Source organism: Bos indicus x Bos taurus, chromosome 12 (assembly GCF_003369695.1).
Source record: "Bos indicus x Bos taurus breed Angus x Brahman F1 hybrid chromosome 12, Bos_hybrid_MaternalHap_v2.0, whole genome shotgun sequence".
In the NCBI taxonomy this organism is placed as follows: domain Eukaryota; kingdom Metazoa; phylum Chordata; class Mammalia; order Artiodactyla; family Bovidae; genus Bos; species Bos indicus x Bos taurus.
This window is the reverse complement of record NC_040087.1, coordinates 36,305,840-36,320,314: the sequence shown is the minus strand read 5'-3', so window position 1 is coordinate 36,320,314 and position 14,475 is coordinate 36,305,840. Positions and strand designations below refer to the sequence as shown.

Here is a 14,475-nt window from a genome sequence, read left to right as displayed (position 1 = left end):
ATTTTCCAAATTTAGGATAATTTTTAATTTTAGTGCAATAATACAGTTAAACTCTAATATTTGGTTTAGTGAGTGTATTTGACTTTTTAGCATTCCACATCATGAAGTCGTGAAGCTGCTTAGTTGTGTCCGACTCTTTGTGACCCCATGGACTGTAGCCCACCAGGCTCCTCCATCCATGGAATTTTCTAGGCAAGAGTACTGGAGTGGGTTGCCATTTCCTTCTCCAGGGGATCTTCCCAACTCAGGGATCAAACCCAGGTCTCCCGCATTGTGGGCAGACGCTTTACCATCTGAGCCACCAGGGAATCAGCGTTCCACATACAAACCTCTATAAAAGATGAAAATACTATAAGTAAATGGTGTTAGTAGAAGCAGTCTGATGACATTGTCCTTAAATTTAAGAACAGAATATCCTAAATTTTTGTCCTGAGATGTAATCCTTATAAAAATGAACTATCATGAATATTGGGCTTTGCTGGTGGCTCCAATGGTGAAGCGGGAGACCCAGGTAACATATAGAAGCATCTATTTGGTAACGTTTAAATGTTATCATGATGGTTTGATTAGATTTCTAGTGTTGGTATTCTCACCATCAACGCCAGTGAGATACTGCTGGGTGTAGTTACACTGTCAGTTGTCTTTAGGGCCACTTTCAAGAATCAGCTTTGGTTTTCTCCGCCCTCCCCCCTGCCCCCACTCCCACTCTGTTCCATTGGTTGACTTCCCAAAATGATACCAAAAAAGAGACAAGCAGTTTTTTTCCGCTATATTATTATTATCATTGGTTATCTCAGTAAGTTAAGAAAACTAACAGGACTTTGCTGATACATAAGGGTCTCAACCAATCCAGTATTTTGCCAAATTCAAGTACAGCTTCTCAAGCAGTGTGTTAAGTATGCCGTTATCAACATAATAAAACTAACACAGTTGCCTTTATTTCCTATTTTGATGAAGCATGCTTCACAGATTATTTTGCTAAGACACCTAGATACCCAACAAAGCCTCTTCAGAAAAAGTCATCTGTTTCTTTTGGATCAAAAACAGGTACTTTAACAACTCTGAACTTGATGTAGCAGAGTTTGAGGTATATAAAAAGTATTCTGTTATATATAAATTTATATAAAGTATAAAGTTATATAAGTAACTTACAGAGAGTGAAACAGTGAGTAAAATGAATTTTATTAATAACTAAAACTTGTCTTTTTTTTTTTTTTTTGCTGTGCTGGCTTGTGATATCTTAGCTTCTCCACCAGGAGTTGAACCCAGGCCTATGGCAGTGGGAACCCTTAATTCCTAACCACTGGACTGCCAAAGAAATTCCCAAAACTTCTTTTTTAATGTTAAAAATCCTGTCTGTTATTGGCAAAAACATTTCTGAAATTTATAACACTTCCCTCAGCTGTCTCCCCAGTAACACATACTTATTGCTTTACCTCATCCTCAGTATGGGTGTTATTCTTCATGATCTGTATTGGATAGGTAAAATGACCTATTTGTTCAGTTTTTTATCTTGTATCTATACTTCAGTTCCTCCTAGTCACTTTTACTAGATTTATTAGAACATCTGCATTGTTTAAAAATTAAATATATTAAATACCCTGTGACCCTTTTCCCCTAATCTACTCCCATTCCATTTAGTCTATTCCTCCTTTCTAGAGCTTCTTTATGCATATTTGAACAAATACACATATATTATGTTTCTGACTCTTAGCTTTTGTTTTTGTACATAAAACATAGCTTGCCATACACACTGCTGTGTTCTTTCCCTTCCTTTCTCTTTTTTCTTTCTATTTTTCTTTTTCTGTTTTTGGCCATGCCATGCAACACGTGGGATCTTAGTTCCCTGACAAGGGATAAAACCTGTGCCCCTGGCAATGGAAGCATGGAGTCTTAACCACTGGACTGTCAGGAAAGTCCCCTAATTCCTTCCTCAATATTATACTCTGGAGATCTTTTCATATCAGTAAAAACACTTGGCTTAATTACTACTGTATGAAAAAAGTTTCTGTCTTTTTTATTCTACCCCACCCTTACTTCCACCAAAACATACACATCTCCCTCTAAATGCTGCTCACTATGTTGGTTTTCCAAGACATTTTTTCATACTTCTCTGGCCTGATAAGATCTAGGAGTCAAAGCAGCCATGAGCTAATTATTGGTTCCTTCAGTTTAGTGTAGTTTATACAGGATTTTTGTAGCAATACTAGAAACATCATTGTCATTGGGGTTCTGAAGCTCTAATTATGTTTATGAATAAATTCTGAAGTTTTGACGTAATGCCGTAGGTTATAGCATGTATTCTGTCTGGTACCTAACTAACTTAGGTACCTACGTGAACTTCAATTCCACTTATTTAACATATTTTGCAAATGTTTACAGTTCAGGTTGCTAAAGAAATCATTGTGAAAGTGGAATTTATTTGTCCGTTGGGTTACTATTTGGGATTTGGGTTACTCTTTTATGAGGCTTAAGTATTCTAGAGTTTGCAGTGCTACGGGACACATTCTTTTAGAAGATACTGCATTCAATTTTTGTGAATTCTTTCCTAACTTTTGGTTTATTAATGTGGTTTGAAAATTCTCATCCAGGTTCTCCAGAGCTGGTTTTTGTAAGCCATGTAATACATCCTTGCCACTTCTACATTCGGAAGTATTCACAAATAAAAGATGCAACAGTGTTGGAAAGGAAGGTGAATCAGTTTTGCAATAAGAATTTACACCTTGATCCTTCAGATGTTTTGGAGCTAGGTAATGAAGTATTATTTCAAGTTAAAATATAAAGCTTAGTTAAATACTTGGCAACTCATGTAGACTTTTTATAATACAGATTTGAGCAAGCATAAAGCTTTTGGAATTATTTAACATAAGCTAAATTTTATTTAGGTAAATGAGCTAAATATTAATTTTTTTGCTCAGAGATATCATAGTAGTAATACTATTATGGTATACAGTATACATAATTCAAATGTTTTTAATACATATCATTTGCCAAGTTTAATTGGAGTCATAGTAATTTGGAACTTGCTGTCTTTTTTTCATATTCTTTTCCATTATGGTTTATCACCACATATTGAATATAATTGCCTGTGTTCCCGCTAGGACCTTTTTGTTTATCCATTCTGTACATGATAGTTTGTATCTGCTAACCTCAAACTCCTACTTCATCCCTCTCCCAGCCCCCCTCTTCCTTGGTAGTCACAAATCTGTTTTCTAGGTCTGTGAATCTGTTTCTGTTTCACTAGAGTTCATTTATACCATATTTTAGATTCCACATATAAGTTATATATATCATGAGGTATTTATCTTTGTCTGACTTACTTCACTTTAGCATGATAATCTAATCTGACCATGTTGCTGCAAATAGCATCATTTTGATCTTTTTATGGCTGAGTAGTGTTCCATTGTATATATGTACCACATCTTTATCCATTCATCTGTTGATGGACATAAAATTGACTGTTGAGTGAAATATACACAAAAACTCCATTATGGAGTATGGTGAGATTTTTTAAATTATAAAGTCCATAATGGGTTAAATAATTTGTCCCCTCGTCTCTAGAGAAAAGTATTTCTCTAAGTGTTTCTTGTAGTATGCATATCATCCCTTGCTATCCTCATGTGGATGTTGAAGATGTCATTGAACATCTAAATGAGATAGATGCAGGGCAGTGCATCTTATTTCCTAGTGCCATACAGAAGGTAGCTGGTAAATTTAATCAATGCATCTTAATTCTGTGTATAATTTGCCATAAATTAGGCTTTCATTGGTAGCTCAGCTGGTAAAGAATCTGCCTGCAATGCACGAGACCCTGGTTTGATTCCTGGGTCGGGAAGATCTCTTGGAGAAGGGATAGGCTAACCACTCCAGTATTCATGGGCTTCCCTGGTGGCTCAGATGGTAAAGAATCCGCCTGCAATGCGGGAGACCTGGGTTTGATCCCTGGGTTGGGAAGATCCCCTGGAGGAGGGCATGGCAGCCTAATCCAATATTCTTGCCTAGAGAATCCCCATGGGCAGAGGAGCCTGGCGGGCTACAGTCCATGGAGTCACAAAGAGTCAGACATGACTGAGTGACTAAGTACATACAGTACAGGCTTTCATTACAAATATCTTCTTTAATGTTGACTAAATATGATTATACTCTAATGAAGCTGTGATTTGATTTATTAGTAGAGCATTTTCTCATTCTATTAATATCATTCAATGCCTGTATATAACTGATATCAAAAAGTACTATATTATCTATTCAGCTTTATATTTGTTGCTGCTGTTGTTTAGTCGCTAAGTCGTGTCTGACTCTTTGAGGCCTGATGGACTATAGCCTCAAGGCTCCTCTGTCCAGGCAAGAATACTGCAGTTAGTTGCCATTTTCTTCTCTTAGGGGATCTTCCTGACCGAGGGATCGAACCTGCATCTCTTGGATTGGCAGGTGGATTCTTTACCATTGAGCCATCAGAGAAGCCCCAACTTTATATTGGTAGTTCTTTAAACGTGTTGCTAACTCTCAGCTGATCTTTGTAGCTTATCAGAATATCAGAAGATTAGAATCATCATATACTTCTGATAAAATGAATAATAATTTTTAAAGTTAACAGTTTTTAAATTTGAATGTCTAAGGAGGGAAGTATAGTGGTAAACTTATATATAGTTAAATTTTTAATGACTGCAAATAATTCTCTAAATTTAATATATATATAAAAGAGCTCAGTTTAGTTTCAGAAAATATTCTAAGAAAGTCAAAATATCATTCTTTAAGTTGTCACAGATAATTATTTCAAGGTAGATATACATAGTTTATATACTCATTATCTTTTGAGAAATTAGTGTTAAGGGAAGAAATGTAATACAGTGCTTTAGCTGAGTATCCTCTTGTTCCCTTTTTCTGTCTGAGCTTTTCATTATAAAGAACAGCAAAAGGCTTCAATAGGCTTTTATCTCATCCATTTCAACAAAGAATAGTTTAATAGAATATAGTTTAAGAATATTGGTTATATAATGTATCAACATAAGAGGAAGGTTGATGAAAGTCTCAAGGCCAAGTACAAGTTTTGGTAGAACTTGAAAGGTTATCCTGTGTGCCCTTGAGCTATCCTGTTCTTATTAGCAAATGGAGAGGGGATTTTGCAGCCTCTCTCTATAGGGTAAATGAACAAATCTTACCAAATTCATCTCTGATGTTAGCTCAGTTGTTAAGAGAATGGGCTCCAAGATTGCATGGGTTCTCTTCCTCCCTCTTGTAAGTAGCCATGCAGCTTGGGCTGGATTTGCAGCCTCTCTTTGCCTGGTGTCCTTACCTATGGGCTGGAAGCAGCATATCTGTGGGGTTGTTGTGGGGAGAAGGTAAATTCAGACACAAACTACTGAGAACATTGCTGAGCTGATAGTAAAAGTAAAAATTCAGGCTTCATTCTAACTTGATTTTTTTTCTAGTTATTAATTTGTAATTCATCTGATCCTTCCATAAGGTCTTCTTCTGCTGTTCAATCCTTGGTTCACTTTCCCCTTTTCTGAACTCCATTGTGTATTAATTTCTTAATTTTTGCCTTTCATGCTCTGCCTTTCTTGGTTTCCTAACTTTTACTCCCCTTTAACCAAGAGAAGGTCATTGCATCTTCCTTTATGCTACCTAAGTATTTTATAGATTTCAGTACGTCTGTATCTGTACATGTGTGTGTGTACATGTACAAGGATGATCTTTACTGTTATAAGTACAGTGATTGATAGTCATTTACTTGCATGTCTCCTCTCCTTTCTTTTTTTTTTTTAAGAAAAAATTAGATTTCTTGTTATTCTTTTTTTTTTCTTCTGTTTTTTACAAACCCTTGTGTCGAGGGCTGACTTTGAATAGATTACAGCAAGGGAACTGCTCTGCTTCGTTGGAAACCCCGTCCCAGAAGCAGGTCATCTACGAATGGTTTAGTACCAGGTTCCCCACGAATGTGCCATGCAAGACAGTCGAGGGAGTGGCCGCCTTTCCAGCCAGACCCCATGTCCCAGGACGAAGGGTTCTCCACACTGAAACCCAGTCCCGACAGTCCTGACGTGCGGTGGGGTGTGCCACACCATGCCCTAAGGGATTTGGGCTCCTCTCCTTTCTTGAGCAGGACAGTCTTACTCATCTTTATTATAGTTCATAAAACACAGGTCCTCAATAAAGGACTGCTGGCTTGATACTCTGCATTTTCACCTTCCTGTCTAGTTCACAAGATTCTGTTTAACAGAAATTGCCAAAATATACTACCTTTGATCCCTCTCATAGCACTGACTCAGTAGTATATCACCAGTTAATAAGTGAATTAAGACTTTTTTGTGATAGAATCTAATGTACTTGTTTGTAAATTAGAGGTAATTAGATATTTTCTTTGTAGACATTGATAATCATTTGTATCCATTATGTAGGTGCAAGAATATTTATCAACAGTATTGAAAATGGAATGTGGTGTCGAGGAACTATTACTGAATTAATTCCAATGGGAAGTGAAAGTATTAGAAAACTTTGTAGTCCAACCAAATTCTCAGTCCGTGAAGTTGCACTAATACAAATATTCATGGTAGATTTTGGAAATTCTGAAGTGCTCATTGTTGCAGGGTATGTTATAAGTATTATATATTCCTTGCCTGCTTAGAAACACTTGTGATGGGGTAATACTAAAGAATAAAGAAAATTAGGAAGAGGTAGAAATAAGTTATCCTTCTTCACTTCCAAGTCATATACTTTTTATTTTGCTTTGAAATTTGTCTTACTCATTACTAAATTAGCAAAGTATTATACTTTATCAGTGCTACTAGATGGGGAGCTTAGAAAAAGAACTTTTTGATGTTTCAAACTTAAATAATCTTCTACATTGCTTCAAAGCAGAGAATGAAGCACAAAAATTTTCTTTCTTTTAAATGTTCGTTAGTTGTCAGATGATTGAGTAAAAATTTCAATCATATTTATTTAATCTCATTATTCATATTAAAGTGGCATAGTGTCTAGCTCATTCTAGGTGTTCAGAAATGTTTCCATTAGTCTTACAGCAAAATAAAGCAAATTGAAGAGGTTCTTGTAGTAAGGACCGGTATTAACTCTTGCATGGTCATTTTATTAAATGGTCATAACTTTATAAACAAATATATTGCTGTTTGGGTGTGTCATTATGCCTTTATATATATGAAAGATAATCCAGATAAAGGCTGTTGAGACTTATTCTGTAGGTAAAAATAGTGTCTGTGGTTTTAAAAGATAGGTTGAATCTATATTATGAGATAGTATGAATCAGAATATAACTTTCTAGAAGATTTAACTTAAAAAGAGAATGTGTAGAATTCTGAGGTATTCTAAATGCATACCTTTTGTGGGCTAAGGCAAGCTTGGGCTTGAAGCATTATTTTCATTAACTATTGCTTGAATTCTTCCCAGAGTTGGTGACTCTCATGTGAGATCAGAGCACATTGCCAAGCAGCATATCATACTAAATGACTTATGTCTGGTTCTGAGAAAGTCTGAGCCATATATTGAAGAACTGCTGAAAGATGTCCAGCCACTAGCACATCCATGTTCATTGAAAGACATTGTTCCACAGAATTCAGTAAGTGAGACTTAAATTATTTCTTGTTTGGGGGCCAAATAGTCCAATTTTAACTATGCTTTAGGGTTCAGATTACTGAATGTAGGTTCATGGCACCAGTTCACTTGTTAAATACCTTTTGCATAATAAACTATTGGTGCAAGTGAAAAAGGAATTGAACTTCCATTTCTACAATCAGAATTGATCTTAATGGGAGATTATACTTAATATGTGTATATGAACTTAATGATGGGTGAATATCTGAGTAAACCACTAAATTTTAGAGTCAAATAAATATGGAGAGGAAAAATTTGACATGGTATGGCATATGTTTCTATACATTTCTTCTCTATTTTCATGACTCTTTGCTCACTACTTATTAACTATATTGCATTCTGCTTTTGTATTATTTATGAATATTTGTTCCCCAGAAAGATTTGAAACTCCTAGAAGACAGAAATTGTGTGTAAGAATACATGTTAAGCAGTTGTATTATTAGAAAGTCTGAAAACAGGAGTCTGTGCCTTTGTTCATCTTTGTATTCCAGCACTTAGCAAATCACCTAGCACACAGTAGGCATTCAACAAATATTTGAAAGAATGAATAAAGAAATAAAAGGAAACATATAAAAATATTAGCACTGATGTTTTCCTCAAAATTATTTTGATTTTATCCTATGAAGGATAAAACTTTTTTTTTTTGCACTTATCTATTCTGAGTAGGTTTTACTTTTTTATGTTCATAAAATCTTTAGAAAATTTTTTATTTTTAAGGAATATGTGGTTTTGACCCGTGAAATGTATGCGTACTTAAAGATTCAAAGATCAGTGAGCACAATTTTTTTTTAATTTTTTTCAATGGGTGAGTATTTTTCCTTATTATTTAAGTAGCATGTGCCTCGTATATTGCTAGTAATGGAAACTAAGCATCTGATGATGATTATAAATATCTAATGTATTACATGGCTTCCATTATACTTTTAGAATTACCTTTTGGATCTCATCGTTTAAGGGGAAATTTTGTATGTCAATACTTCTTTTATCTTTAAATTTTTATTTATTATTTTCATATTAATATTCACAAGTAAAACTAAGTCCTGAAGTGCAACAGCTTATGGTCACCTTGAGACCACGTTAATAAAATCCAAGTATGATCTGTACATTGTACATACATAAAGACTGTCCTCCTTGGGTTTGTGAGCCCAGTTGCTTCTATCTTCTTCTATCTATGGTTGGTTCAGTGCCTTTGCTCAAATTTACTGTTAGAAAGATAAATCTACAATATTGTACCATTTAGAGTTAATTATAATTACTGAACACATTGAAATTTTACTTTTTCCATAGAGTGAAGGCTGGGGAGAAGAAGCTAAAATAGAATTTTTGAAAATGGTAAATAAGAAGGCTGTTTTAATGAAAGTTTTTAAAGAAGAAGATGGTGTGCTTATTGTAGATCTGCAAAAACCACCAACAAATAAAATAAGCAGTGATATGCCTGTGTCTCTTAGAGATGCATTAGTTTTTATGGAACTAGCAAGGTAGGTAACTTATTAAAACATAAATATCTTCAAGGTTATAGCTGTAGATCAGAATAGCAGATTTTACCTTTAAAAAAACATGGGCTCTAAAGTGAACTATAACATACTCTTAAGAGGGAGCACCCAATCCTAAGCACTAGACTATCAGGGAGCACACCGTAACATATTCTGAGAATTTAAAGGTATCTCTGTCAGAGTTTTCCAAGTACAGTTGTGTGAAAATTGGATTCAGATCATTTGATTTAAGGAAATAGGGATATTAAGGTAGCTCAAAATAGAAGTTACTGGTAAGATAGTGAACTTTTTTTTTAGACTCTAGCTAACCTTACAAGTAGCTAGTGTTTAACAGTTCCTTATTTAAATTTTCTAAGCTTTGGAGTAAGATCATAATCACTACTGTATATTAATATATGAATCTCGAGTAGATACTTATATTTCTTTTCTTTCTTGTCTGTGATGAACAAAGAGATAAAAGTAACCACAGAGATAATGGAAGATACTTTCTGTCCTGAGCAATAACAGTCTGGAAGTGACCCAAGTAGATTGCATTCTGTAAAACTTAAGTAGGCTATTGTAGCTGGAAGGGGCCAAAGAAAACCCTCAGCTGGCCTTCCTTGAGTGCTGCCATAGACCATGAGTATCACGTCAACCAAAAGAGTAGAAACTTTGAGTACTAAATGTAGGCCCAACTCAAAAATGCTCCAACACAAACTTAAAGATTAATTATTGAGTTTTGAGACTTGACCTCTTATTTATGCTTATTTGATAATTAAAGATAATGCCACAAAATATTATAAATTAGAAGAGAAAGGTTGGGAAAATATTCTTGGTAGATAAATCAGTATATATGCAGGTCTTTTCTTCAGATCAATTCACTGAGAGAAGAGAGATCTTAGGAGAATGGCTCTTGCTTATGCTTTTAATTGTGCTTTTAATTAGGTTTAGATCTCAAACACCAAGAAGTCATTCTGGAAAAAATACGACCTTACACTATCCTCCACCTATTTTGCCTAAAGAAATGACAGATGTTTCAGTTATGGTTTGTCATATAAATAGTCCTTCTGATTTCTATCTTCAGTTGGTAAGTATATAATGGTCCTTTGAGACAACGTATTTTTTCAAATACTAAGTAAAATGTATAATGGAAATGAGTGCCCAGTATGCATTCTAGAGCAAACAAACTGCTGTCAGCCTTCTATAAATTTTAAGTTTCTTGGTAGCTGCAACTTTAAACAAGAAACTCACGTGATTCATAGTAAATTGAAGGAAATCGTCATCCTGCAAGTTAGTGAAAATAGGAAGGGGAAGGAAAATGAAGGATCCCTAATGTATAAATATTTCTTGCTACCTTCTGAAATCTAGAAAGCAGGAGAGCATATAGAACTGGCAGATCAAAATAAAATAACACCCATTTCTGATAATGTATGAGGATTTATTTATTGCTAGGTAATATTCTGAATTTGAACATTAAAATAGATTCCAGTCAAAGGCATTCCATTGTCTATTTGGATATATGATTGATGGGTTTGTTTTAGATAGCTACCAGCATTAAGGTTCGTCATTATTGATCTCTTTGTGTCCATGTTCTATATGAATTAATGCATTGTAAGGGCCATAATGTTTTGTGTGAATTAACTCATTAATCTTTACATCAGTCTTATGAGGAGGATACTATTACATTCATTTTAAGAAGTGGAAATTCTAACCAAAGGCCTGAAGCAACTTGCAGAGGTCATATGGCTACAAAAGAGTAGAGCCAGGACTGAGCCGGACTCACTCAAAGCCTGTCACCTGATCATAGGCATGTGTATATATTTCTGGGCTCTCTGTTCTGTTCCATTGATCCATATGTCTGATTTTTTACCAATACCATACAACTTTGATTACTGTTGAGTTAAATTCAGTCGCTCAGTCATATCTGACTCTTTGTGACCCCATGGACTGCAGCATGCCAGGCCTCCCTGTCCATCACCAACTCCCAGAATTTACCGAAACTCATGTCCATTGAGTCAGTGATACCGTCCAACCATCTCATCCTTTGTCGTCCCCTTCTCCTCCTGCCTTCAATCTTTCCCAGCATCAGGGTCTTTTCAGATAAGTCAGCTCTTTGTATCAGGTGGCCAAAGTATTGGAGTTTCAGCTTCAGCATCAGTCCTTCCATTGATTACTGGAGCTTTGTAGTATTATTTGAAATCTGGATGAGTTATGCCTCTTTCTTTTTTTTTCCTCAGGATTACTTTGGCAGTTCTCGGTATTTTAAGGTTCTATGTAAATTTTTGGATTATTGTTGTAGTTGTATGAAAACTGTCATGAGTAATTTGATTGTGATTGCATTCAATCTATAGATTGTTTTGGGTAGTGTTGCCTTTTAAACAATATTTTTCCAATCCAAGAGCATGGTATTATCTTTCCATTTCTTTGAGTCCTCTTTAATTTCCTTTATTAATATTTTATAGTTCTCAGCATATTAAGTCTTTCTCTTCCTTGGTCAAGTTTCTTGATAGCTGTATTTTTTTTGGTGCAACTTTAAAAGGTATTGTGTTTTTACATTCCCTTTCTGATATTTTCATGGTTAGTGTAAAGAAATGAAACTGATTTCTGGGTGTTAATCTTGTGTCCTACTGCTTTGCTGAGTTCATTTATTTTTGAACAGTTTTTTTTGTGTGTGTGGTGTCCTTAGGGTCTTCTATAGGATCACGTTATTTGCATATAGTGACAATTTTAACTCTTCCCTTCCAAGTTGGGTACCTTTTGTTTCTCATCTGATTGCTGAGTGGCACAGTTTTATTTACTGTGGCTTTGTAGCAGGTTTTGAAATGATAATGTGTGAGCTGTCCAACTTTGTTCTTTTTCAAGGTTGTTTTTGAACTTTGGGGTCCCTTGAGATCTCATGTGACTTTTAGGATGAGTTTTTCTCTTTTTAAAAATTTTACTTATTTTTTTAATGGCTGTAGTGGACCTTCACTTCTGTGTGTGAGCTTTTCTCTAGTTGGGGCAAGTGGGGGCTACTCTCTAGTTTTGGTGTGAGGGCTTCTTGTTGTGGTGGCTTCTCTTGTTGTAGATCATAGGCTCTAGGGTGTGTGAACTTCAATAGTCACAGCACACGGGCTCAGTAGTTGTGGGACATGGGCTTAGTTGCCCCACAGCATGTAAAATCTTCCCAAATCAGGGATCAAATCCATGTCCCCTGCATTAGCAAACAGATTCATAACCACTGGACCATCAGGGAAGTCTCTAGTATGAGTTTTTCTATTCTACATGAAACACCATTGGGATTCTGATAGGGATAGCTTTGAATTGTAAATTGCTTTGGGTACTGACATCCTTTTTTAAAAGATTTTATTTATGACTTTATTTCGGTCTTCATTGTTGCAAGGCTTTCTCTAGTTGCAACAAGTGGGAGCTACTCTTTGTTGCTGTGTGCAGGCTTCTCACTGTAGAGACTTTTCTTGTTGCAGAGCATGGACTCTAGATGCATGGGCCTCCATAGTTGCAGCTTACAGGCTCTAGAGTGCTGGCTCTAGAGTTGTGGCACACGGACTTGGTTGTTTCATGGCATGTGGGATCCTCCAAGGCCAGGATCGAATCCGTGTCCCCTGCATTGGAAGGCAGATTCTTAACCACTGGACAGCCAGGGAAGCCCTGGGTATTGACATCTTAACTGTTAAATCTTCCAGTTCATGAACATGGAATGTTTTTCCATTTATTTTGTAGCAGTGCTGTGTACTGTACAACAAGTGTACAAGTCCGTATGATCAGTTATATTTATTCCTGAGTATATTCTTTTTATTCTACTGTAAAATGAGTTGTTTTCTTAATTTCCATTTGGACTGTTCATTGTTAGTGTGTAGAAATGCATGTGATTTTTTGTAATCATTTTGTAGTCTACATCTTTGTGTGCTTAATTGTGTCCAACTCTTTGTGGCCCCATGGGCTGTAGCCCGCCAGACTCCTCTGTCCATGGAATTCTCCAGGCAAGGATACTGGAGTGGGTTGCCTTGCCTTCCTCCAAGGAATCTTCCCAACCCAGGGATCGAACCTGTGTCTCTTGTCTCCTCATTAGCAGGCGGATTCTTTACCACTAGCTCCACCTGGGAAGCCCATTTATTAGACCTGCTAGTATTTTTGTGGCCTCTTTAGGGTTTTTTACCTAGAAAAGAGATCATTTTCCTGTTTCTTATCAATTTGGTTGGCTTATATATATTTGCCTAATTACTATAAATGCCATATACATATATATATATTTGCCTAATTACTCTGGCTAGAACTTATAAAACTATATTAAATAGCAATGGCAAAAGCATGCATGCATTCTTATTATCATTCTTAGAAGAAAAGCTGTCAGTCCTTCATATACAAAGTTTGCTTTCTTAACCACTTCAAAATATACAGTTTTGTAGTATTCACTAACTCACATTATTGTACAGCATGCTGATCTGTAGAATTTGTTCATCTTGAAAAACTGAAACTTGGTACTCCCTGAACAGTAATTGCCTGTTTCATTCTACCCCCAACTGCTAACAACCACAGTTCTACTTTCTTCTATGAATTTGACTATTTAGATACTCATATAAGTGGAATCAAACAGTACCCTGCTTTTCAGAAGTTCAGTTTACACAAATTTCATTTTTCTGAAAAACCTACATTGGTCTTACCAAAGAAAAGTCAGCCTCTTTGCTTTACTACATTTTGGCTTACAAAAGATTTCATAAGAACACTACTTTCAGATACCAGGGATACCTGTATTTGTCCTTTTGTCACTGGCTTGTTTCACTTACCATAATGCCCTCCAGGTTCATCCATGTTGTAGCATGCAATAGAACTTACTTTAAGGCTAATTAAATATTCCATTGTATGTGTATACTACATTTTTTTTATGTGTATACTACATTTTATTAATTCGGTCATCCATTGATGAACATTTGGCTTGGTTCTACCTCTTGACTATTGTGAATGATGCTGCAGTGAACATGGGTGTGACAAACTGTAGTGTCATTTGGTTCCTTTTGTATATCTGTGTTTATTGTTACCATGAGGATTACATGTAACATCCTAAAGTTATGTGTAATTATATGTAAAAATTATGTGTAATTAAAGTTATGTGAAACATCCTACAGAAATCTAATCTGAATTAATATCAACTTTAACTGCACAAAACCCTACTTCTGTATAGCTCCATTTCCCTTTTAAATAATACCAATCTCAAAAATTAATCTTGGGAAAAAAATTAATCTTTGTACATCAAATACTCAATAATGTAGACTTATAATTATTTGTGTGCATTTGTCTTTTAAATCTTATAGAAAATGAAAGTAGAGTTAGAAACCAAAGTTAATAATACTGGCTTTCATATTTGTGTGTTTATGTTAATCACAGATATGTATATCTT

General features: G+C 35.4%; 1 protein-coding gene across 1 annotated transcript in view; it reads left to right on the top strand.

The window, feature by feature from the left end:
• Nucleotides 1-14,475, top strand: part of RNF17 (ring finger protein 17) — a 110,867-nt gene that overhangs the window by 33,140 nt on the left and 63,252 nt on the right. The window contains exons 11-16 of the mRNA XM_027557653.1: nucleotides 958-1,047; nucleotides 2,592-2,750; nucleotides 6,402-6,591; nucleotides 7,405-7,573; nucleotides 8,896-9,086; nucleotides 10,026-10,167. Coding sequence (XP_027413454.1) covers nucleotides 958-1,047; nucleotides 2,592-2,750; nucleotides 6,402-6,591; nucleotides 7,405-7,573; nucleotides 8,896-9,086; nucleotides 10,026-10,167 — 941 coding nt within the window. The remainder of the gene's footprint in view (nucleotides 1-957; nucleotides 1,048-2,591; nucleotides 2,751-6,401; nucleotides 6,592-7,404; nucleotides 7,574-8,895; nucleotides 9,087-10,025; nucleotides 10,168-14,475) is intronic.